This window comes from Budorcas taxicolor, chromosome 8 (genome assembly GCF_023091745.1).
Source record: "Budorcas taxicolor isolate Tak-1 chromosome 8, Takin1.1, whole genome shotgun sequence".
NCBI lineage: Eukaryota > Metazoa > Chordata > Mammalia > Artiodactyla > Bovidae > Budorcas > Budorcas taxicolor.
This window is the reverse complement of record NC_068917.1, coordinates 27,151,119-27,175,959: the sequence shown is the minus strand read 5'-3', so window position 1 is coordinate 27,175,959 and position 24,841 is coordinate 27,151,119. Positions and strand designations below refer to the sequence as shown.

Sequence of the window (24,841 nt, the reverse complement as noted above, 5' to 3'; positions counted from 1 at the left end):
TCCTTTAAGAGTCCTGAGCGGCAGGCACTTGGCAAAGAATAGGCAATCAAATATATTTTGAGTGAATGAATGCCCAAATAATTTTCTAATTCAAAAAGAGAGTTTGATTATATGCTATGTGTTACGATCCTACCCATAGGAGGTGAATGAAATAAGAGATGATTAACTCTGTTAATAGAAAGGAACTTACGCTCTATTCGTATTGTTCCTACAGTCTAATACTTATTACCAAATGTATACTGAGAAAAATCACTTTTCTTGCTGGAATTATCTCTGGTTAAAGGTAAGAAAAAAATTAACAAACTACAGGGTACAGCTAACTAATATAACATTTCTACATTACTAGGATTTCCATTTTGCACTTAGAAGCCAAGTTAGCTACGTGCAAGGCACCAGTTCTCCTCAGGGTAGGGAAGAGCAGAGCTATAATGATACAAGAAAATAGATTACCAAGGCTAAAAAAAATCTATGGCATATTTAGTCTAAAGCACTTTAATAAGAACTACACTTTAAAAAGTGCAAAGTCAAATCCTTTTTTCATTGAATACACATTAATATAAATGAACACACTGTAAATGGCTGCCTCACAAAATTATTTCCATCCTTCACAAAGAACTATTTCCCTTTACAGGGCTCCCACAAATGTATGCATTATGTTTTTCAAACTTAGTTCATTGTTGTGTTCCCCCCCCCCCAGCACCACCACCCCCAGAACCTGGAATAATGACCAACCACTAACAGACAGAGAATTAAGTATTTGTCTTTGAACGAACTTACAAACTTATTGAGCATTTATAATAGGCACTTGGGGATGCCAGATCAAAAGTGTTATAGTATATACATATATATACACACACACATATATATATGTATGTGTGTGCCCATGTTGTTGTATAATAAATATAAGAACAGACTTAAATTTAAGGAGGAACGGGATATTTACATTTTCTCTAAGTATCTCTCAATAAAACACTTACTAATTACAAAGGTGAAAAAAAGGGTATTTTGCAGTGGAGAAGCCAGCTGACACCATCTGAATCAAGTGTTCAGAGCAATATTGCAGTAGTAATGGTGGAGTACACTGGAAATCATGATCATATGGTTGGAAACAATGAGAGGAGCCCAGTATCACTTCTGTAATATTCCTGCCAGAGATGCACAGACTGAATCTGGTCATGAGGAGATGTCATACAAACCCAGATTCAGGGCCAACTACTAAATAACCAGCCTGAAATAATTCAGAGAAGTCAAGAAAAGACCAAGGAACTCTTCTCAGATGATAGAGACCAAGGAGACATAATAACCAAATGCTACATATGATTTTAGACAGGATTCAGTTCAGTTCAGGTCAGTTCAGTTGCTCAGTCGTGTCCAACTCTTTGCGACCCCATGAATCGCAGCACACCAGGCCTCCCTGTCCATCATCAACTCCCAGAGTTCACTCAAACTCATGTTCATCGAGTCGGTGATGCCATCCAGCCATCTCATCCTGGGTCATCCCCTTTTCCTCCTGCTCCCAATCCCTCCCAGCATCAGGGTTTTTTCCAATGAGTCAACTCTTCGCATGAGGTGGCCAAAGTACTGGAGTTTCAGCTTTAGCATCATTCCTTCCAAAGAACACCCAGGGCTGATCTCCTCTAGAATGGACTTGTTGGATCTCCTTGCAGTCCAAGGGACTCTCAAGAGTCTTCTCCAACACCACAGTTCATAAGCATCAATTCTTCGGCACTCAGCTTTCTTCACAGTCCAACTCTCACATCCATACGTGACCACTGGAGAAACCATAGCCTTGACTAGACAGACCTTTGTTGGCAAAGTAATGTCTCTGCTTTTCAATATGCTATCTAGGTTGGTCATAACTTTTCTTCCAAGGAGTAAGCATCTTTTAATTTCATGGCTGCAGTCACCATTTGCAGTGATCTTGGAGCCCCAAAAAATAAAGTCTGACACTGTTTCCACTGTTTCCCCATCTATTTCCCATGAAGTGATGGGACCAGTTAGACAGGATACTTCTGGTATAAAAACAAAGGATATCAGTGCAACTCTCTAAAACTTGAATGGAATCTGAGAAGCAGAGGCTGGTAATGTATCAGTGCTCCAGTGCTAAATCCTGCCTCTGATAACATTAACATGCTTATGTAAGAGAATGACCTTGTTTGCAGAAAATAACCTATTCAGGGATGACGGAACATTGTGTTGGCAACCAATTCTCAAATGGTTCAGGAAAGAAAATCTCTTTGTACTAATAACTTTCCTATAAGCTTGAGATTATCTCAAAAAAAAAAAAAAATTTAAAGTATATAAAGGATTTAGAAGAACCCCATGTCTTAATCTGTGCCCAGTGGACTAAGGAACCCTGGGAGGGACATCAAAATCAGAGGATGCTCAAGAAGCAGCCTCAGTCTAATTTGCTCCCTTGGTTCTCTCTCCAAGGACCCATATCATGTTAAGAAGAGCTAAACTGCACCATATTTCTTCTGAGTGGAATCTAAACACCATTCCAAAGCAAACTAAAGCTTTCTAATAAGTTATATTTGTCAATTAACTCGAGGCTTTCCTAATATAAGAAAAAGCAGTGGTTTGATCTCAAAAATGCCAAATGAAGTTGCATTTTTAGACCATACACAAAAACAAAGAAAACAAACACATCTGATCTGGGGCTCTAGTTCATTTCCTCTCTATTAAAACCAATTGTTTCTGTTGAAGTAAAAGACAATAAACTTGTTATACAATTTCAAGATGTACTTGGAAACAACTTATCTATTGCTTATTTGGGAAAATCTGTTCCACTTGGTAGAATCTGTTGTGGAAACAAAACAATTTTATATGCATTCATTATAATCATCTAACGGCTATACACAAAAGATCAAAGGAGAAAACATTGTTGTTTTTGCCATCCTTGGCCTTCAGAAGCCCTCAGAATCTGCTTGGAGTATGACAGCAATGGGGTCCAGTGAGAAAGTGTCTGGTCCCCCAGAAAAAGCAGTGAATAACTCAAAGTACTGCAGCTTCTTCTCCTAAAAGCACACCCAGGCAGCCTGGATGAACAGGTAGACATTTGTCTTTCTTTCTTTCTTCTTTCTGTTCCTTTTTCTTTTTTTAAAGAAACCGATATGGGTTATTTTAGTTTTTTGAGAAGATGAGAATGCATTTTCCCTTGAAACTGACACAGAGTAGAGTTGATAAAAAGAAAGAAAGAAAGAAAGAAAAATCCAGTGTTCATTCACTGTATACCTAGCACCTGGCATTAAGTATGGCCCATAGCAGGCCCTCAAATATTTTAAAAGTACTTATGCTTTCTAAGGATAAGGCAAGCGCTAAGCTTAAAAAAAATACAAACACACAGACACAGAGATTGGTACCTGAAGACATGGGATAGGACAAGACTTATCAACACTTAAGAATGTCCTCTCAAACTTGATTTTCAGAAGAAAGAAAACTCAGTTTTGTTCAGGGAATTTTCATATATGAAGCAAGAAACAAAAGGGTAAAAATCTCCTGCTAGAAATCTTGTAGGATTTTAAAGGCATCTTGGATTTGAGCCAAAGGTGTCTTGAGCCTGTCCTACCTGTCCCAGATTCAAATATTCTGAACCATTTTCAGGTCAAGTATCCTGATTTTGGTGCATGTGTGTATGCCTGTGAGAGAGAGAGAGAGAAGGGAGAGAGAGAGAGAATCCCAAGAAGTTAAAAGCAGCTTCCCAAAGAAAGAAGTGGCAAGCCAGCCTCAGTAAGCTGATTCTAATAAAGCATATTACCAGCCAACTTTCCAACCCTGAGGAGAAAAATCTTTTAATATCTAAGCACTCAAAATCACTCCTACCCCATGACTTATTTGCATCTCTACTTTGAAAAACTTGCGAGATTACAAACTTATTTGTTGACTTTATTACAGCCTTTTTCACATGCTGGTTAATGCCAAGAAAAACCACTTCTAAAGTCATGCATACCCTTCTATTCAACTGAGAAAAAAGACTCCAAAACTTATGTTTGTCTCTAATTCATGGAAAATGAAAATGCAACCCATCCCCACAGACAGGCTGATGTTGGCTTAAGAAAATTTGGGTGGTGGGAGCACAACTTCTTAATTATCATTTTCTTTACAGAAATTGGATTTTCAGACACAAGATACAGAGAACGTCAGTCTACAAAGCAAGAGACAAAAGGATAAAGTTGGCTACCAGCAGCAAATGCAGGGCTCTACTCTGGCAATTTATCTATTAAGGGCTTCAGGTTTAATCCCTGGGTTGGGAAGATCCCCTGGAAGAGGGCATGGCAACCCACTCCAGTATTCTTGCCTGGAGAATCCCATGGACAAAGAAGCCTGGCGGGCTACAGTTCAGGGGGTCGCAAAGAGTCAGACACGACTAGGCCACTAACACTTTCAGGAGGGGACTCGTGTATAATTGTCCTAGTGGCCTGAAGGCAACTAAAGGAAGTGTCCCTGGAGATTTGTTTTATTTTTACTACTATTGTCACTTTTAATTGCATTTTTAAAAGAAAACTAACATTCCTCTATATTATGATAGAATATGCCAGAACAGTGAACAACAACACTGACTCCACTATGCCTTGATTGGCCAATCATTTCAGTATTTGACCACTTACGCATTTACAAAGCAGGAAGCTTGACCTATTATATCAGAGAATCTCTTCAACTATGAAACTACATGTAAATGCATGTTTTTCTCCTTTTACAAATGAGGAAACAGAAGGATGGAGATCAGTAATTTGTCCAAAGTTACACAGTTACTAAGTGCCGATGCTAGCATCTGGGCGGGGGTGGGGGTGGGGGTGGGGAGTCTGTTTTCTAGAGAATTCTACTCTTTCCACCGCTGTGCTATGTTTTCTTCATCAAAAGACATCAGAATAAGGTGTTCAGAACACAAAACAGTGAGAAAGTGACCACCTATCACAATAATCAATATAGGTTGTATAATCACCTTCAGGGCTGATTAATCAAGGAAGATCTTTGTGCCTGTGAGACATTCACCCCTGTGTTGCTCTGCAGGTCAGAGGCTCATACATCTTTAACCTCAATGCATTTTCTTTTAAGGAAGGTAAATCAGAATAAACATTTAATTATAACATGTTTTTCCAATTAAAAAGAAAAAAAGAATCGAAGCCAAAATCAGGAGTATGTATACAAACCACAAAAATCCCTTCAGGAAAAGTATAGAAAAGAAGATTCATACGAGATGACCGCAGGGGACACTATAGATGGAGAAGAGAAGCCCAAGAAACCTGACCCTGGCAGGGAGCACGATGGACATAAGAAATGGAGCCCTTCTTCATCAAGAGGAGGAAGAGGAATCTAGGGAAAAAATACAGAAGGGACATAAGGGAAAGCAGACTCATGAACTGGTTCCAGCCCTGGCCTGGGGAACCATCCATGTGCTGTGCTCAGTGACTTCAGTTCTGTCTGACTCTTTGCTACCCTATGGACTGCAGTCCACCAGGCTCCTCTGGCCATGGGACTTGCCAGGCAAGACAACTGGAGTGGGTTGCCATGCCCTCCTCCAGGGCATCTTCCCAACCTGAAGATTGAACCTGTGTCTCTTCTGTCTCCCTCATTGGCAGGCTGGTGCTTTTACCCTTAGCACCACCTGGGAAGCACAAAGGAACTATGAACGTGAAAGTGTTAGCCGCTCAGTCGTATACAACTTTTTGCAACCCCAGGGACCATAGCCCGCTAGACTCCTCCATCCATGGAATTCTCCAGGCAAGAATACTGGAGTAAGTTGCCATTTCCTTCTCCAGGGGATCTTCCCAACCCAGAGATCGAACCCAGGTCTCCCACACAGCAGGCAGGCTCTTTACCGTGTCAAGAGTCAGATCAGATAAAGTGCATCTTAAATCTGGAACAAAGTGGAAGGCATTCTTAAGCAAGAACGGTCACTGTTAAGCCCTAGAGTAACCCTAATCTGGAGCACATTGATGCTCTCTTTACCGTAGCATTTAGAGGTCAAAATTATCAAAAGAGGAAATGTCCACTTTATTTCATCATTACATAAAAAAAAATAAATAAATCACCTCCCACTGTGTGAAATTCCCAATAGCAAAGGCTATATTATTCAGCTGGTCTTCCAGGTTTTGTAGCCATGTCCTTTCGAAGTGTTAGCCTGGTTTAGCACAATAGTCTGGTCAAAAGCCTTCTTGCTGCCTGTGCTTAAACCAGATCTTTATAGTGATCTGTGGATGATAAATAACAGTATCATAAGGTAAAAAGCACAAAGCAGAGGGGTAGAATAAGCAGCCAGGCTAAACCTTGAAAGGACATGGGCATTCAAAACTGGAGAACAAATTTTCAGGAAAGTTTTATTTATTATTTCCCTAGAAATAATAAATCACTCCTGCCTAGACTATCTCAGGCAAGACAGTTTTAACATCAAAATCACTTTTTTTGCCTGGACCCATAAATAGTTCTATGACCGTAAATGACTGTCCAGATGGTGCACAAGGATGCTTGGCCAATGGGATAAGGACTAGCTGAGGTCCAGCCGTGCTCATCCTAGCCATGCCATGTTCCTCAGTCTAGGGTGTCATGAGGCAGAGGAGCAAGCGCTTACTTCTAATTTGCCCAAAGACGCCATGGACACAGTATGAGCAGACTTCTGTCGGTATAACCCAGTATAACCCACTCAAAACCATCTCTTCAGTCACCCAGAGTTCATGTGAAGACTAAAATTTGCAAGGTTAACCAATTTTTTATTATATTTCCTTTTTACTCAAACTATAGTTGAGTGGACTAGTTTGTTTTTGGGATAAGGCATTCTCATTTTACTCAATGTTTCCATTAATGTCTTTTTATATTTAAGACTTCCCTGGTGGCTCAGACAGTAAAGAATCTGCCTGCAACGGAGGAGACATGGGTTTGATCCCTGGGTAGGGAAAATCCCCTGGACAAAGGAATGGCAACCCACTCCAGTATTCTTGCCTGGAGAATTCCATGGACAGAGGAGCCTGGTGGGCTATAGTCCATGGGGTCACAAAGAGCTGGACACAATTGAGTGATGTAACCATTTCATATTACCCACAGGTCTCCAATCTACCCTATAAAGGGCAGAAAGGCAAAAACAGCATTTACAAAGACAAGCTACCAAATCTACACCTATAATAATCTATATTAAAATATAAATTTTTCCAAATAACAGACCTAATTTGGCCCATCCCACTGCAACAACAATAAACCTAGACTATCATTCTTCTGTATTGTCAGAACCATTAAGAAACAACCTCAAATTTGTGAAAAACAAATTTTCACGAAGTTCTTTTGTCTCTAATTTCATCTATAGTATTTAGGCCTTAAGCCAGTGACTTTAATTTTGAGAAGCTGAGAGCATAAGGAGAAAATAATAACAAACAAAAACATAGAACACATTACCAGTAACTTCTTAACAAACAACCAAAAATTTTACATCAATACTCTTAAGTTTGAGAACATGTTTTTATAAAGAACAAAAATAAAGTAAGTTATGTAGTCTAAAATGTATGAAATTCATGTTTAATATATTAAGTGCAAAACACAAACATTTTGTACAATCCTATCTACATGAAAAATGCAATGTAAAATACACATTATGATCACTAGAGGGATTATAAATGATTCTTCTTTTTGCTTTTCTAGAAAGTCTACATTGTTCTAAAGTTAGCATACATTTATTTTAAAATCTGTTAAAAAAAAAAACAAAACACACCAGATTCCTTCTTGAGGCTAAAGCATGTTCTTTCTTAGCAGAAAACCATCATTATGTCAGTCCTGAAATGGAAATCTTTCATTTTCACCTTTCTAGGTAATAAACAACGTGGTTTAAACCAAAACATAATAAAAAACCTATAGAAAAAAAGAGGCTGAGTCAATGAATAAAATAATTATATTCTGACTGCTTAACTATGTACCACATTTTATTTAATAATCTCAGAAGGAAGGGGATAATTCAGATTTATACCAATCTACAGCCCAAGGTAAATTAATAGCAGATTCAAGAATTGAATTTGTGCCTTTAGATTTCAAATCAAACACTCTTTATACCACACACCATGGCTGTGTCCTTTGTGGAATAAAGGATATTATATTAAACTACCTACCATTTGTCCTTACTCCTCAAAATTAAAACAAATATCTATTTTAAAAGTCTCAGACATTTATTTCCAAAACTGCTACTACAGATCCTAATCACTGTCAAGTTTTCTTATAACTTACAGGAAACGAAAAATTTAGAAAATAGAATGTTAATCTGTTTCCCTTTCCCTTTTCTACTCCCTCCTCCCAAACTGTTTCTCTTGTAATATTATAGAGTATGAACCCAAAAAATATCCAGGGGTGACGATCAACACAAAAATTCCTTTACCATCCTAGGAGTCTGGGAACGGATTCAGATACATTAGATAAACTTTCTGTGCAGCTTTGAAACCAGGGCATAAAGAACCACCTGAGCCAAGAAGGGAGAAAGAAAGTGAACCAATAGTTTTCAACTATAGTATTTTTGTTTTTAAAAAGAGAAAGAACTATTCATTTCTTAACTTCAAATTCTCCGATTTCTTCTTTTCTTGGCTTTTTTGGTCTGTGCGCATTGGAGACAGGAGCTAGGGGCAGGGCTGTGTGACGGTTTTCTTTCAGATATTACAGCATTTCCTTTCAAGACTACACTAAGGTTCCTACGCAGGGTCAGCTGAACTGCTGCTCCCGAGTGGCCAGCCGAAAGCAGCATGGCACAGCATCCGGCACTAACAGTTCAAACGCTCGTCACGGCTTTTCCTGCTCCACGCTGCAGGAGTATCTGCCTGTTTCTTCCTCAGCTTAGCCTTTGCTCAACTTAGGCAGGAGAAGTATCTGAACTCTGGACTCAGTGAAAAGTGTGCCTCTATATTTTTCCCTCCTTACTGAACAGGTCAACAGGTAACCTAGAAGAAAGGGACAAACGAAGGCAGGAAGATCTATAGCACAGATGCTTTTTTGGTGCCTATTTTCAAGTCTTTAACTGTCCTTCAAACAACATATGTGATTTTCAGAAGATGTTAAACTATAAATTAACCATGAAGTATGCTGAGTGACATAAATAACTTTTCTACTATCATGACCATACTTTCCAATTGATTTCATAACTTGGACATTCTAGTTATCATGTATATATCTGTTCTGCTTTCATGATTTACTTCTCCAGACTTTTGATGAGGGGCAGGGGGGTGGGAGTCAAAGAAATGGAAAGGAAAAAGCACTAAATATGACATAAAATTGACCTCAGTTCTGAGAAACAACCAAATAGATGAGGCTGCCTGCTTGATCTTACATTCATTTAAATATATCACGTTTTATCAGTGCTGGTGAAAAACAGCAGCATGCTTTGATCTCTTGAGGCAGACGTTTACAGGATGATATATATTGAAAAATTACATAAAGGCACACTAGTCCCAAAACAAATATCCAAAAATTCAATGAAGCTGTCCAGTAACAGCAACTAAAATAATTTTCTATGTATTATTTCCTTTGAGTTATTTTAAAAATAAGCAGCCAGCTATTCCTCTCTGGGCACTGTTAAGATGAGTTTGCCACAAAAGCCACTTATATTTTTAGAAGCCAAAGTCTTGACAAATCAGTTCCGAGGAACATAATTTGTTACACATTGAAGAATGCCCGAAAACACAGACCTTGGTTAAAGAGGCTTCCGTATCTTTTTGTAACCTTTCCAAACGTAAGTATGTGGGAAGAATACTCATAAATTTAAGCTGAAACATTTAGAACATCTCCAATTTAGAACACATTAAAATGCGGTCTTTGAAGGAAATGAAAATGGCTTTAAACACATGAAAAGATGCTCATCATCACTTGTAAGAGAAACGTGAATTAAAAATGAAATATCATTTTTCACTCATCATATTAAGGGGAAAAATGTTTAATGAATCACTGGATGGCGAAATAGGCACTCTTACACATTGTTGATGCAAGCATAAAGTAGTATAACATCCTTGGCAGGCAATTTGTAACTGTCTATCAAAACCTAAATTCCACTTTGCCTTGGAGCCACGATTTTACTCCCAGGAATTTATCCTACAGATACACTCATCCATGTGCACAAACAACGACAGAAAAGGTTATTCACTACAGCATCGTTGGTGGCCTGGAGGAAGACTCATTATATGTCATTTTGTATTGGATGTGTATTTACCTACTAAAAAAAAATTAAAATTTGAGGGGAAGAGAATGTGATCTGTACTGTTTAGAAATTCAAAGTGTTCTGAACTCCCCTACAAAAGGCAATACTAAACCATCCTACACAAGATTCATTCCAGAACCCTGAGATCAAATGCTATGTTCAGATGGCTTGACACGGCTGCATTAGTGAAAGCTCCTTATCATAAGATCCCATTGGCCCTTTAGTAACCAAAACCCTTTGTTGGGAGTCCACTGTGGGTCTGATTTCTACTTCACAATAAGTAGTGCTTCAAAAAAATTCCAATTTATTCCTTGCAAAAACATATCAGATATAAATGAGACTGTCACTCTGAGAAACAGGACTGCATTAGGCTGCAGACTTAACACAGACTGAAAGCATGTTCCCCATGTCTTCTCCAGCAAATCCTGCCAAATGGGCGTCTGAAACGTCCTATTGAAACAGGTGGTGTCTGAACAGAATTGGATTTCTGCCTATAGAAACCCTAGTTTTAACAACTGCTGTGGTTAGTTTTAATTTTCAGTCCTCAGAATTAACTGCTTGCCAGCGATTCAGAAATAGACTGAACAACATGTTTAGACCTTGCTCTGTTTAATTGAGGAAAGAAAGAAAGGGGAAAAAAAAAAGCCCACCAACACCCTACCACCATCCCATAAAAAACAACAGAACCAAAGCAGACCACTTGATTTCTAGGCCAAAAAAAAAAAGGGAGCAGCTGTAAAACAAACTCAACTCTCTTAAGATGATTGCCCCTTTTGTGCCTTCTTCATAGAAGCACAAGATGTGCATACATACTCGCTGAACACACTACTTAGGAAATCTAAGGGTTTTGAGAAACTTTTAATCTTCTGGAAATTTAGAATTAAGAACAATGATCATTTTTCTAATGAAAGTGGACATCTTAAAAAATGATATTGCCAACAGACCTCTGTTTCAATTTATACAAGCAAAATACAAACAGCCAGAATGTAAATTCGTTGAAGAAAGATACAAAGGGCTAATTCCCTTTAAACCCAATGGGTTGTGCACACTTGCTGGTGATAAAACACATATTCTTGTGAATAAAGCTAGCGTAGCTTACACTAAATAACGAACTTTTTCCACTGTACCTTTAAGTGCTTGATATAAAAATGGATAAAGCTGTAATTTTCTAGGCCAGCAATCAAAGGAAAAGGAATCCAGGGACTGGTTATCGACCATTGAGCCGCACAACATGGTTACCCATTCTCAATGAAGGAAACACTGTTTTGACCACTATACAGATGATGAACTGAGATTCAAAAACATGTAATAATTTTCCAAGGGTCATTCAGCTAAAAGATGACAGAGATGAGGTTTTAATTTAAATCTGCCTGATTTCAAAATGTCTCCAATTGTCCCATACTTCCTCCCAGAAGAAAATTCAGAGAGATAAGTTAATAAAATGACGTTTCAGTTATATGACAAACACTGTATCATTGCTTTGCCAACACCCACATAAAAACTCATCCTCTCTCAATCAAAAGTGATGGATGTCAAATCCTTCTGCATTTTTCAGTGTGACTGAACTCCAGCTAGTAAGAAGGTGATCAAGCAAACAGAGAGAAACCCATCCATCGCAATCATAACTCCTTAGAAAAAAATCCTGACATTGTAAAGAGCATATTTGAAAATCCTTCCACATGGATTCATCAGTTCATGGAAAAAAAAAAAAGCATCTCAGTGAAAGTGAGAGTTGCTTCCCAGTGGGGTACATTTGATCCTTTTGCTTATAACTCAAGTATAAATAGATGACATCAAGTCTGGCCCTCACAAGTTTACAGCTCACTGTGCCCTACCTCTCCTACCAACCAAAGAAGAAAATAAGATCTCAAAATGAAGGCAATCTCCTTCCAGAAGTTTTTAGATTGTTATTGTCCATTTTTAACCTCTGGCCTGGTTTAGTTACTAAGTTGTGTCTGATTCTTGCAGCCGCATGGACTGTAGCCTGCCAGGCTCCTCTGTCCATGGGAATTCCTAGGCAAGTATACTGGAATAGGTTGCCATTTCCTTCTCCGGGGGACTTTCCTGATCCAGGGATTGAACCTGTATCTCCTGCATTGCTGACAAATTGTTTACCAACTTAGCCACAAGGGAAGCCCCTTTCTGACCCCTATCTTCTGTCTTTTTCTTACACAGGCCCCAGAGAGGCTAGCTCTTAAACCAAATCTACAATTTCCCTATAAGCGCCAGTGACATCTCTCATTTAGAGAAAAATACCTGCATGTAAATAAAATCATTTTGTATTTCTGTATTCTCTGAAAGTGATGCTTAAATCCAAAATGTCCTTTCCACACATTTTTTCTCTTTTCTTTGAAAGCAACGATTCCTTAATTTTAGATAGCTGTTAAAGAGAAGAACACAGACAGTGTAAGTTTCTTCCAAGGGGGAAGCACACCAAGATTTCTTTGACACTATTTAGAAAAGAATTACAACCTTTTTTTTAAGAAAAAAAAAAAAAAGAGTAAAAAGAAGAAAATCTCACTGACCCCCTCCCACCAAAAAAAAAGTTGTCATATAGCTTACAGGTTTATAGATTATGAAAATCTGCCATTTTTCAAGATTCTTCTGGCAAAATGTTCTTTGGAATCATTTTCGTCTGAAAGCTGAAAAGCATTTTCTAAGGTGTTGCCAGCTCTAAAAACAACCTTTCTGATCCCTTGGAAAGCCAAGTTCTACTTTTAATAGTGCTATGTGCTTTTGTTTTCAAAGAAAAAAGTGACAGGAAGGAACTACAGCCAAATGGTAGGTTTACTCTACTCATGCCTCAAGCTACATATGATTTCACACAGTACACATGAAGAAGGGATTGATTTTTTTCCTTTAAAAACAACATACACCTCCATGGTACATATGCAATACTTAAATATGAGGAAAAACAGCACCCCCTTTCACCCCAGGCTCCAGTTAACAAAAACGTTTATACAAAGAGACAGTCATGAGCATAAGATTTTCTAATAGACATCAAAAGCAAAAGCAACAAAAGCAAAAACAAACAAGCAGAACTACATCAAACTAAAAAGCTTCTGCCCAGCAAAGGAAACCATCAAAAAAATGAAAAGAAATGGGAGAAAATACTTGCAAATCATATATCTGATAAGAGATTAATATCCTATATATATAAAGAACTCATACAACTCAATGGCAAAAAAAAAAAAAAAAAAATCAAACAGTATGATTTTTAAATGTCAGAGAATCCAAATAGATGTTTTTCCAAAGAAAATATACATATGACCAACAGGTACATGAAACGTTACTTGACATCACTAATCATCAGAAAAATTCAAATCAAAATAAGCTATTACCTCATACCAGTAACAATGGCTCTCATCAAGAAGACAAGAGCTGGTAAGTGTTGACAAGAATGTGGAGAAAAGGGGACCCTTGTGTACTGTTGTCAAGTGCAGTCACTATGGAAAACAATATGACCCTTCCTCAAAAAATGAAAAATAGAACTCATATGATCCAGCAATCATACTTCTGGGTCTATACCCATTAAAACAGGATACTGAAGATATAATATATCTGTCCTCCCATGTTCACTGTAGCATTTTTTACAATGGCTAAGATATGAAAATAACCAAAGTGTCCATCAACAGATGAATGGACAAAGACGATGTGGAGATTTGTGTATGTGCACGCGTGTACACAACAGAATATTATTCAGCCATGGTAAGGAAGGACATCCTCCCATTTACAACAACATGGATGAACCCTGAGGATATTAGGCTAAGTGAAATGAGCCAGACAAACTGTATGATATCGCTTATACGTACAATCTGAAAAAAGTTAAACTCATAAAAACAGAGGCCAGAATGGTACTTACCAAGGGCTGGGAGAGGGGAGGTGCGAGAGAAGGGAAGGTATGGATCAAAGAGCACAAACTTCTAGTTATAAGAGGAATAAGTTCTAGGGATCTGATGTGTAGCATGAGAGTTATAGTTAATAACTAAACTACATATGTGAAATTTGCTAAGAGTAAGTCAAATGATAGAGAAATGGTAATTACTTGATGTGCTGCAGGTGTTAGCTAATGCCATGGTGATAATGATTCTGCAATACACAAGTGTATCAAATCAACATGCTAGAACCTTAAGGTATACTTCATGAAGCTGGAGAAAGATCTCCAATCAACTCAAAACGGCCCATAAAACAGCTGACACCATGACAGACTGCATTAATAGTAAAGAGTTGGACACTACTTAGCAACTAAACAACAATAATGATAAAAATTAAAATGTCAGGTGAACAAAATACAAGGTATACAAAAATCTCAGTAAGACAGTTAAATAGTTCAGATTCTCTCATTTCCATCAAAGACTGTTTTAACCCTCCCATGTGAAATGGGTAGAATCCATGAGATTACTGGTATTTCAAATGAATTTTTAAATGTTCATTTTACTACAATATTTACTCAAGTCAGTTACTTAAAGAACTTATGTCGAATAATGGGTGTGCTTGAGAACTTCACATTTTAGAGTTGTCAAGATACAATGTAAATCTAATGGGGGAAAACAGGCAGGCTTCGAATAGCACTTAAAGAAATACAAAGAAGGGAAGTTAGAAGTCAAGGAGGATAATTCTGAGATAAAAGCTGAGTGGAGAGAAAGACAGAAATCAACGAGAGACCTTATCAGGGTGCAGTGCTACACTCTGCCGCATTATCACTGACCTGTAACCTCTTCTCCAGCTCACAAACAACCCTTGAGTACTCCAGGACTAAGTGGATGTTTTAAAAAGTTCTTGTGTCATATTTACTTTTTCCGACGACCCTTATCAGAAGCCTGATGTACTCAAGCTCCATAATTCACACACTCCAATTACCTACCTAACTACATACCCGAGAGGAATAACCAGAAGCGTAAAATGCCACCGTCTTAAAAAGAAAAATAATGGGAATGATTAGGATTTAAAATGGACAGGCTCATTTTTAAGGGCATAGTCACAGATAAGTAGCATCAACACTGTGCTCTAGATAACTAAAAAGAATCAAATAAGGTTTGTTTAAAAAACATTCCTGAATAAATATATAATAAATCCCTAACTTTAAGTTGTATGACAAAAGCCCATTTCTCTACTGAGATGCATTTCTCCATGAAGCACTATAAATCGTCATTCATTTCCAAAGCTGGCCCATCAATATCTATTTAACCCATAATCTACTGACATGCAGTACAGTGTGGAATGAAATGTGGTAGAAGTTCTTGTAGAATTTCAGATGAATGTTGGCCTGTATAAAATCCAATTCTTTCCTACAAAGCTCTCAGGTAGAGTTTATCAGCGCAAGGAGGCATCTTGAGAAGTTACCATCTACATACCCTTCATATAATAAGCTCATGAACGCAAAACTTCAAAAACATTTCAGTAAAACTAAAGGAAGGAAATCCTAAAGAATGCACTGGAAAAAAAAAGGGGGGGGGGGGAAATATATAATAAAAAAAGAAAACAACATGCTGCAAAATGTCATGGGATCTGAACTGCCTACATAATATGACACAAGGAGTTCAGCTAAAGTAGAAGCTGATGGTCCCAGTAGCACTCAATGTTAAGTAGATTTCGACCCATCAATAATGTTTGTCTGTGCAGCTGACTTCGCTGCAAGCAAACATTCCATGTTTATGAGAAATTCCACTTAAAAGTCTTTCCCTATCCTAGCCAATTCACATGGGCAAAAACTTACCATGCTAATGATCATTATCTTAAAAAGAAAAATCCATCTATTACCTACACACAATTCAAACAAACAAAAATATGCTTTTAAATGAAAAATACATAATTTGAATAAGTACATCTTTTCTATTAATTTTGACCTTAAAATTTGGACAATATAGTTTTTAATGTAACTTTCAATACACCAAAATAAAATTAAGGCACTGTTCTCAACTGAAAATAGTTTGGGTTTGGACTGTTGTCGAAATAAATCTGAACTGTGTAGACTACACGTGCATGCTAATTCGCTTCAATAGTGTCTGACTCTTTGTGACCCTATGGACTGTAGCCCACCAGACTCCTCTGTCCATGGGATTCTCCAGGCAGCACTAGAGTAGACTGCCACGCCCTCCTCCAGGGGATCTTTCTGACCCAGGTACCAAACCAGAGTCTCTTGCATTGTCTCCTGCACTGCAAGTGGATTCTTTATCGCAGAGCTAGCAGGGAAGCCCAAATAAGACTATAAGGCTGTTCTAACCAACAATGTAATTTCAGACTCATACCTACTTAAAATACTGTTTGCTTACCGCTTCTTTTCAAACCATGAGTACACAGTGAGGTCATTAAGGTGCTTCATTTCTTTTACCTCTCTCAAAACACTATCATACTTCTGGACACACTGCTGCTACTGCTGCTAAGTCGCTTCAGTCATGTCCGACTCTGTGTGACCCCATAGACGGCAGCCCACCAGGCTCCCCCGTCCCTGGGATTCTCCAGGCAAGAACACTGGAGTGGGTTGCCATTTCCTTTTCCAATGCATGAAAGTGAAAAGTGAAAGTGAAGTCACTCAGTCGTGTCTGACTCTTAGCGACCCCATGGACTGCAGGCTACCAGGCTCCTCCACCCATGGGATTTTCCAGGCAAGAGTACTGGAGTGGGTTGCCACTGCCTTCTCCCTTGACACATTAGGAACTAGCTTTCTATGGGAAGGCTTTTCACAAGAAGACAATATCACTTACCCCTCCTGCCTTCAGCAACTTTCTTCTGAACTCCTCTGTGGGATTGTTGAAAGTCAGTTTTTCACAGCGGAGGTGATTCACTGGTGGATGGCCTTCAAGATGCAGGAATAAGTCATAATCAAAGCGAACTTTCTTAGGTTCTTCCTAAAAGTTAAAAAAAAAATAAATAAGAACACAGAGAGTCAGGCATAAATAGAGATTTAGAAAGCAAAAGTTTACTCCTGATAAGGATCAGAAAAGACCCAGAGGTCTAACAGCTATAGTGTCAAAGAAGTACCAGGGGAAAAAGATCATCATGAAACTATCTACAAAGCAAAATGGAAACATCTGAAAAATTAGCTTTTCTTCGAGGAAAACTGAAAAGAATAAATTCATCATCTTTCTTGCAATCTCTCAAGAGGTATAACACCACTAACACAGTCACTCAACTGGAACCCTAAGACATCCCTGCAGCCACTCTTCCTCCCCTGACTCTACCACCCTACACCCATCATCAAGAGCTGCCATTTTCTCTTTTAAAATACTTCCTGAAAAAGCCCTCTAACCCATACCTGGCATGCTCTTACACATTGCCCAAACTACTATAAAATCCTTCCTCTAACAAGTCTTCCTACTTTAGGATAGATTATCAATTCCTTCTTCATTCAAGCCTCCAAATTATCCATATGAAACAAAAACCTAGCCATTTTCACTCCTCGATTAAAATTTCACAAGTTCCCAGTGCCATCAGAATAACAATCTGAGCTCACCTATATGCCACTTAGGAGAAGACAATGGCACCCCACTCCAGTACTCTTGCCTGGAAAGTCCCATGGACGGAGGAGCCTGGTGGGCTGCAGTCCATGAGGTCACTAAGAATCAGACACGACTGAGCGACTTCACTTTGGCTTTTCACTTTCATGCAATGGAGAAGGAAATGGCAACCTACTCCAGTATTCTTCCCTGGAGAATCCCAGGGACGGGGGAACCTGGTGGGCTGCCGTCCACCAGGGTGGAGTCGCACACAGTCGGACATGACTGAAGCAACTTAGCAGCAGCAGCACATGTCACTTAGGATTTTCAACATCTACTCTTGGTTCCAAGTCTCACCATAGCCTTTCCACCCATCTGATGGTCTAACCACATGCTGTAGTTGGTTGCTCCCAGATTTTATTCATTCTCAGTTAACTCTGGGTTTCACTCTGGCTTTACATTTCTATGGTCACTATCTACCTCCATTTCTCCACCTTCTGCTTTACATGGGTAACTTCTACTCATCTCTCTCTCTTCAGGTTTTATTGGGAAGGCTTCCTTGAACTCCGATCCTAAACGCCTCTCTTCTGTTCTGTGTGCCTCTCTCTCTGATCCTTGCCACATCTTAGAATAACTCTCTTCTTACTATCTCCCTTTACTCTGCTGGATCATAAGATCTTTGAAAGTAGGAATAATGGCTGGGTCATCATTGTACCCTCAACAACTAGCTTAGTGCCCTGTGCATCATAAAAATGCAATAATGCCTGTGAAATGGATGAACATGTGGCATTTTCCTGGAGGACAAAACAGCACCGTATCCAAGAGAACACAATAATTATAATTCCATGAAACTCAAGGTTCTACTCTCCAGCCAGTACTTTAGCTAGCTAAACATCTAAACCTTTCTACTGTCAGATTCTCAGGCATCCACAGGGAAATGAATACTCAGCATAATAATAACAATAATATGTTCTTTAACATTTATCTCATTTAATTCTCATAGCTCTCCTTAGGGTCAGTTGTCAGCTCTGTTTCACAGATGAGGAAATTAAAGCACTTAGAATTTATTACTTTATATAAAAGTCCTTGTGTATTATAGATATTAACCATCTCTGTGAAATGTTACATTTTTTCCATTTGTCATTAGTTTCACCATTTTACTTTTTTAATAACAGCTATTTATGTTTTTTTAATAATAGCTTTATTGAGAAATAATTCACATATCATAAAATTTATCCATTAGGAGTGTAATAGTTACTGGGTTTTAGTACATTCACAGAGTTATGAAATTATCATTCTAATTTCAGATTTTCATCACTCCAGAAAGATATCTCAAGCTCATTGGTAGTCATTACCCATTCCTCCAGATCCTGCATCCCCTGGCATCACTGATCTATTTCTGTTTCTATGGAGTTGCTTATTTCAGACATTTTGCATAAATACATGAACATACATAAAATGTGTACACAATATGTGATCTTTTGTGACCGGCTTCTCACACTCAGCATGATGTTTTTGAGGTTCATCCATGTTATAGCATCTGTCAGTTGCTTTTTACACATCATATGGGTATTCTTGGTTTTGGTTATCCATTTGTTGGTAAATAGAAATGTGGGTTGTTTCCATTTCTGGCCATTATGAACAATGCTGCTGAATTTCTCCTGGGTATACACCTAGGAGTGCAATTTCTGGGTCATAAGGTAACTCTATGCTGTACATTTTTTAGGAACGACCTTACTGTTTCCCAGGGTGACCGCACCATTTTAAAATCTCACCAGCAACATGAGGAATTTGTGTGTTTTTTTTAAATACAGTATTTTCTAAAATTACACAGTCAAATAAACAATGTTTTTCTCTTTCAAAAAAGAGTTATATTACTCACGTGTAATATAATAAAGTGATTTGAACCCAGTTCTTTTGACTAAAAAGTCTTAGCAACTGAAACTGTCAGAATGTAGGCATTACCTACTACATATTCATGGGTCTCACCTCTTCATTCAAACTTACCTAAATCATAGTCTCGACTCATTCACTCACCATCGCTCACTTCTATTACGCATCTGGCAGAAAACTTGCTGCTTCTTTCTTTCATCAGAATGCCATTCTCTCTCAGGGTGCCCTTTTCCTCACACTTACTGGCATTCCTTCTTAGTTTTCCTCACAAGCTTCTGTGTTTCCTTTCTCATTGACTCTTAAATGCCCTTTATCTTTTTGAAAAGTTCCCCAGGGAGACAACACCCACTTATAGGAAGTTAGTTCCTCCCCCGTGACCCTGACTCCCCTCTCTTTACCTCCAGCCCAACACCTGACTCCATTTGTGTGTGTTCCAGTCTAGCCACACTCCACTGGGATGAAGCACAGCAACAGCAAGCTCATGCATTATCCTAAACTGAAGTTATCTTCATGTGTCCTTTCCCCCATACTCTATATGATGGCAAACAGAAATCTGACCACTTACCAAGGCTAACATTCACAAAAATCATCCCTAACACTTCCTTCTCCCTTACTCATCACAGTCAAACTGTTCCTGAGATCTATTCAGTATTCCTCCTTCAGTTCAGTTCACTCACTCAGTTATGTCGGACTCTCTGAGACCCCATGAACCGCAGCACACCAGGCCTCCCTGTCCATCAACTCTCGGAGTTCACTCAAACTCACGTCCATCGAGTTGGTGATGCCATCCAGCCATCTCATCCTCTGTCATCCCCTTCTCCTCCTGCCTCCAATCCCTCCCAGCATCAGGGTCTTTTCTAAGGAGTCAACTCTTCTCATGAGGTGGCCAAAGTACTGGAGTTTCAGCTTTAGCATCAGTCCTTCCAATGAACACCCAGGTCTGATCTCCTTTAGAATGGACTGGTTGGATCTCCTTGGAGTCCATGGGACTCTCAAGAGTCTTCTCCAACACCACAGTTCATAAGCATCAATTCTTCGGCACTCAGCTTTCTTCACAGTCCAACTCTCACATCCATACATGACCACTGGAAAAACCATAGCCTTGACTAGATGGACCTTTGTTGGCAAAGTAATGTCTCTGCTTTTGAATATGCTATCTAGGTTGGTCATAACTTTCCTTCTATGGAGTAAAGGTCTTTTAATGTCATGGCTGCAGTCACCTCTGCAGTGATTTTGAAGCCCCCCAAATAAAGTCTGACACTGTTTCCACTGTTTCCCCATCTATTTCCCATGAAGTGATGGGACCAGATGCCATGATCTTGGTTTTCTGAATGTTGAGCTTTAAGCCAACTTTTTCACTCTCCTCTTTCACTTTCATCAAGAGGCTTTTTAGTTCCTCTTCACTTTCTGCCATAAGGGTGGTGTCATCTGCATATCTGAGGTTATGGATATTTCTGCCGGAAATCTTGATTCCAGCTTGTGCTTCTTCCAGCCCAGTGTTTCTCATGATGTACTCTGCATAGAAGTTAAATAAGCAGGGTGACAATATACAGCCTTGACATACTCCTTTTCCTATTTGGAACCAGTCTGTTGTTCCATGTCCAGTTCTAACTGTTGCTTCCTGACCTGCGTATAGGTTTCTCAAGAGGCAGGTCAGGTGGTCTGGTATTCCCATCTCTTTAAGAATTTTCCACAGTTCATTGTGATCCACACCATTAAAGGCTTTGGCATAGTCAATAAAGCAGAAGTAGATGTTTTTCTGGAACTCTCTTCCTTTTTCCATGATCCAGTGGATGTTGGCAATTTGATCTCTGGTTCTAAAACCAGGAATAAAAGTATTCCTCCTTCAGTTCAGTTGCTCAGTCGTGTCCGACTCTTTGCGACCCCATGAGTCACAGCACGCCAGGCCTCCCTGTCCATCACCAACTCCCGGAGTTCACTCAGACTCACATCCATCAAGTCCGTGATACCATCCAGCCATCTCATTCTCTGTCGTCCCCTTCTCCTCCTGCCTCCAATCCCTCCCAGCATCAGAGTCTTTTCCAACAAGTCAACTCTTCGCCTGAGGTGGCCAAAGTACTGGAGTTTCAGCTTCAGCATCATTCCCTCCAAAGAACGAGCTCTCAAATCTATGCCCTGTGCTCTAGTCACCCTAACCACTGCCTTAGCTTGGACCTTGATCATTCCTCATCTGGTTGCCTCTGTTTTTAAACTTACCCCTTTCTACCACCCACAATGACAAGACAGTGATCTTTCTAATACAAAAAGTAAGATTACTTCTTCCGATTGACATAAAAGCCTTTAATGGCTCATCATTTTCTACAGGATAAAATCCCACTTCCTGGTACTAACCATTACAGTCTTTTAATACCTTTCCTGCATTTCCTTTGTGCTCTTACTATGCTCTGTCCTTTCACAAAGGTGAAGCACTTGCTGTTCCCCAGCGTTTCCTACTATCTCAGTCAATTTGTCTTTCACATATAGTCTTCCCCATTGTCAAAAATGTTCCCCCTCCCAGCAAACAGACTCATCATTCAAGACCTAACTGAAGCAAGAACTCCTGTGAAAAGACTCCCAAACCCTCCCAACCCATCTGAATTAGACATCCCTGTTAAAGCATTCCTTTACTAATATAATTACCATAATCGTTTTTTTAGCTTATCTGCCTTTTCTCTGAATTGAAAATAGTCATTATAACTATAGAATTCATTTGAAAAATAAGAAGGGCCATTTTCTATCTTACAATTGGGAATGCAAATTGGTAAAGCCTTTGAGAAGACACACTAGCAATATCTATCAACATACTAAATGCATACAATGTTTAACTCAGTAATTCTGCTTCTAAGAATCTCCTTCACAGAAATACTCAAATATGTGTGCAAAGGTACATAAATGTAGATATAGATGTAAAATAAAATGTTTGAGGTAGCATTGTTTATAATAGAGAAAAAATATGGATAATCTGCATGATATCATTACCATGGAATACCATGCAGATATTTCCAAAAACTTGGAAAGGCATATCACTAGGGAATTAAAGGCAAGTCACAGGAAAACATTAAAATGTGATATATTGTGCTCTTGCCAAGCTCTACACTGACATACTTTTTTATCTATGCAAATGCATGGGGAGGAAACTGGAAAGGATATACCAAATAGTTAACAATGATCAAATGAAGTGAAAGGAATAACACCTAACTTTTATTCCATTCACTTTTACTAGCAGTATATTCCTGCACACTTTTTAAAGGAAAAAAAAAATACACTGATGAATATAATAATTACCAGAAGAAAAAGAGTGAGGTAGTAACATCACTTTACAGTTCACATCAGTTTAAAACCAAGAGAAAAAAGAAGAAAAAAAAAATCACTTTTCAGTAAAACTAAGGCTAAATGACCACAGACAGTGGCTATCTTTGCGTGAATCCTAAGGGCAATTTTTTAAAAAACTTTATTATAGTAAGTAAAAAGTACCCATAAATTTGTGTTCTGACCAACAGAATATCTTTCTCAGAGGGCTGACATCAATCTAACGTCAATCTATGCTCCATAGAAACGATTTTTCTTCAAAGTTCAAACAAGGAAATACGTATTTATTCTCCATATAAAATAAATACATTTCCTAGAGGTTGGAAATCTGGTTTTGGCAACATTAAATTATTCCTCTCAGTCTGCTTCAGTCCTTGACATTTACTTGTGTACTTTTCTGAGGACAGAATGAAAGAGAGAAGCATGGGATCTTTTCAAACCTGAAGTGCTACAGTCAATTATGTTTCAGTGGGCCTGTCGTTTTAGTTTCTGAAACACACATGATTCTCACAGATAGGCTTGTTTCATTGCATACGACCACAAAATAAGAGAATAAACAAACAAGAACTCAAAACAAGCACTGACACTCCACCACCCCTCTTGACTCTGACCTCTCAAATAAGTGGGCAAAACCGAAGACAAGCTTATTGTAAGCAGGAAAAGTACTAGGATGGAGATGGGACCAAGGACGGGATGATATATACTGGATATGCAGGGGCAGGCCCCTTCCAACACCAAGTGGAGGTCTTTTGCTGCTTTCTCTCATCCCCTATGAAAACTTGAAATAATACTTTCTAATAAACCATTATTATAATGGATGTTCTTTCTACAAGACAGAGTTAAGTAAACTCCAGGGATAAATACAATGATATACACTCAAAAGAAATGAAATGAACATTCTGGAGTTTTCACCCATGGGTCATTTTAGTAGGAAGAGAAATAAGAAATATATCCAGCTTGGAGATCCAGAATAAAGGACAGCAAAATTTTGGTTTCTAAGACAGTCTAAGATAAATTAAAAGAGATGACACAGCCATAATTTTAATTAAAGAATCAATAACATACAGAAAAACACTTAAAATACTACATCCATGCATTTTCCACACAGTTTAAACAGATGATAACACTTTCACCATGTTAAGTTTGCCTTTTTCTCTAAAGAAATGAAGTTTTATAAATACAGGCCTTTCCATCCCTCTTCCCCCAGTAAGCCATGCCCTTTGGTTCCTGTGCTGTGCTTTCCACTCAGGCTTTTGTACTACATATGTGTGTCTCTGTGACCTCATTTATTCTTGGCTTCATACATAAGTGATGGCTGCATACATAAGTGATATTGTAACCATATACAATGACTTCTGTAACATTTAAGTCATCATTTTTGTTTTATAGACATGTCCATCTTGCTACATTAATTGCTAGATAGCAGTGTGTGCATTATTAACCCATCAGTAATTAACCCCCATCTCTACAATTAGGTATATCCTGGTACTGCTGCTACTGCTAAGTCACTTCAGTTGTGTCCGACTCTGTGCGACCCCATCGACGGCAGCCCACCAGGCTCCCCCATCCCTGGGATTCTCCAGGCAAGAACAGTGGAGTGGGTTGCCATTTCCTTCTCCAAGGCATGAAAGTGAAAAGTGAAAGGGAAGTAGCTCAGTCGTGTCCGACTCTTAGCGACCCCATGGACTGCAGCCTACCAGGCTCCTGTGTGCATGGGATTTTCCAGGCAAGAGTACTGGAGTGGGTGCCATTGCCTTCTCCAATATCCTGGCACAGTGGTGAAGAATTCGTCTGCCAATTCAGGAGACCCAAGGGATGTGGGTTCCATTCCTGAGTCAGGAAAATCCCCTGGAGGAGGAAATGGCAACTCACTACAGTATTCTTGCTGCGAAAATTTCATGACAAGAGGAGCCTGGTGGGCTACAGTCCATGGGGTTGCAAAGAGTTGGGCACGACTGACAACATGTATGTATGTATGTGTGTACTTTATCATATTATAAACATTGAAATACTTTTCATTGTCCACCTGGGGTTGGGGGGGGATGGCAAT

The 24,841-nt window shown here is 38.9% G+C and overlaps 1 protein-coding gene across 1 annotated transcript in view; it reads right to left on the bottom strand.

Annotated features, from left to right (window-relative positions):
- Positions 1 to 24,841, bottom strand: part of MLLT3 (MLLT3 super elongation complex subunit) — a 274,131-nt gene that overhangs the window by 92,584 nt on the left and 156,706 nt on the right. Inside the window, exon 4 of the mRNA XM_052645059.1 lies at positions 16,858 to 17,001. Coding sequence (XP_052501019.1) covers positions 16,858 to 17,001 — 144 coding nt within the window. The remainder of the gene's footprint in view (positions 1 to 16,857; positions 17,002 to 24,841) is intronic.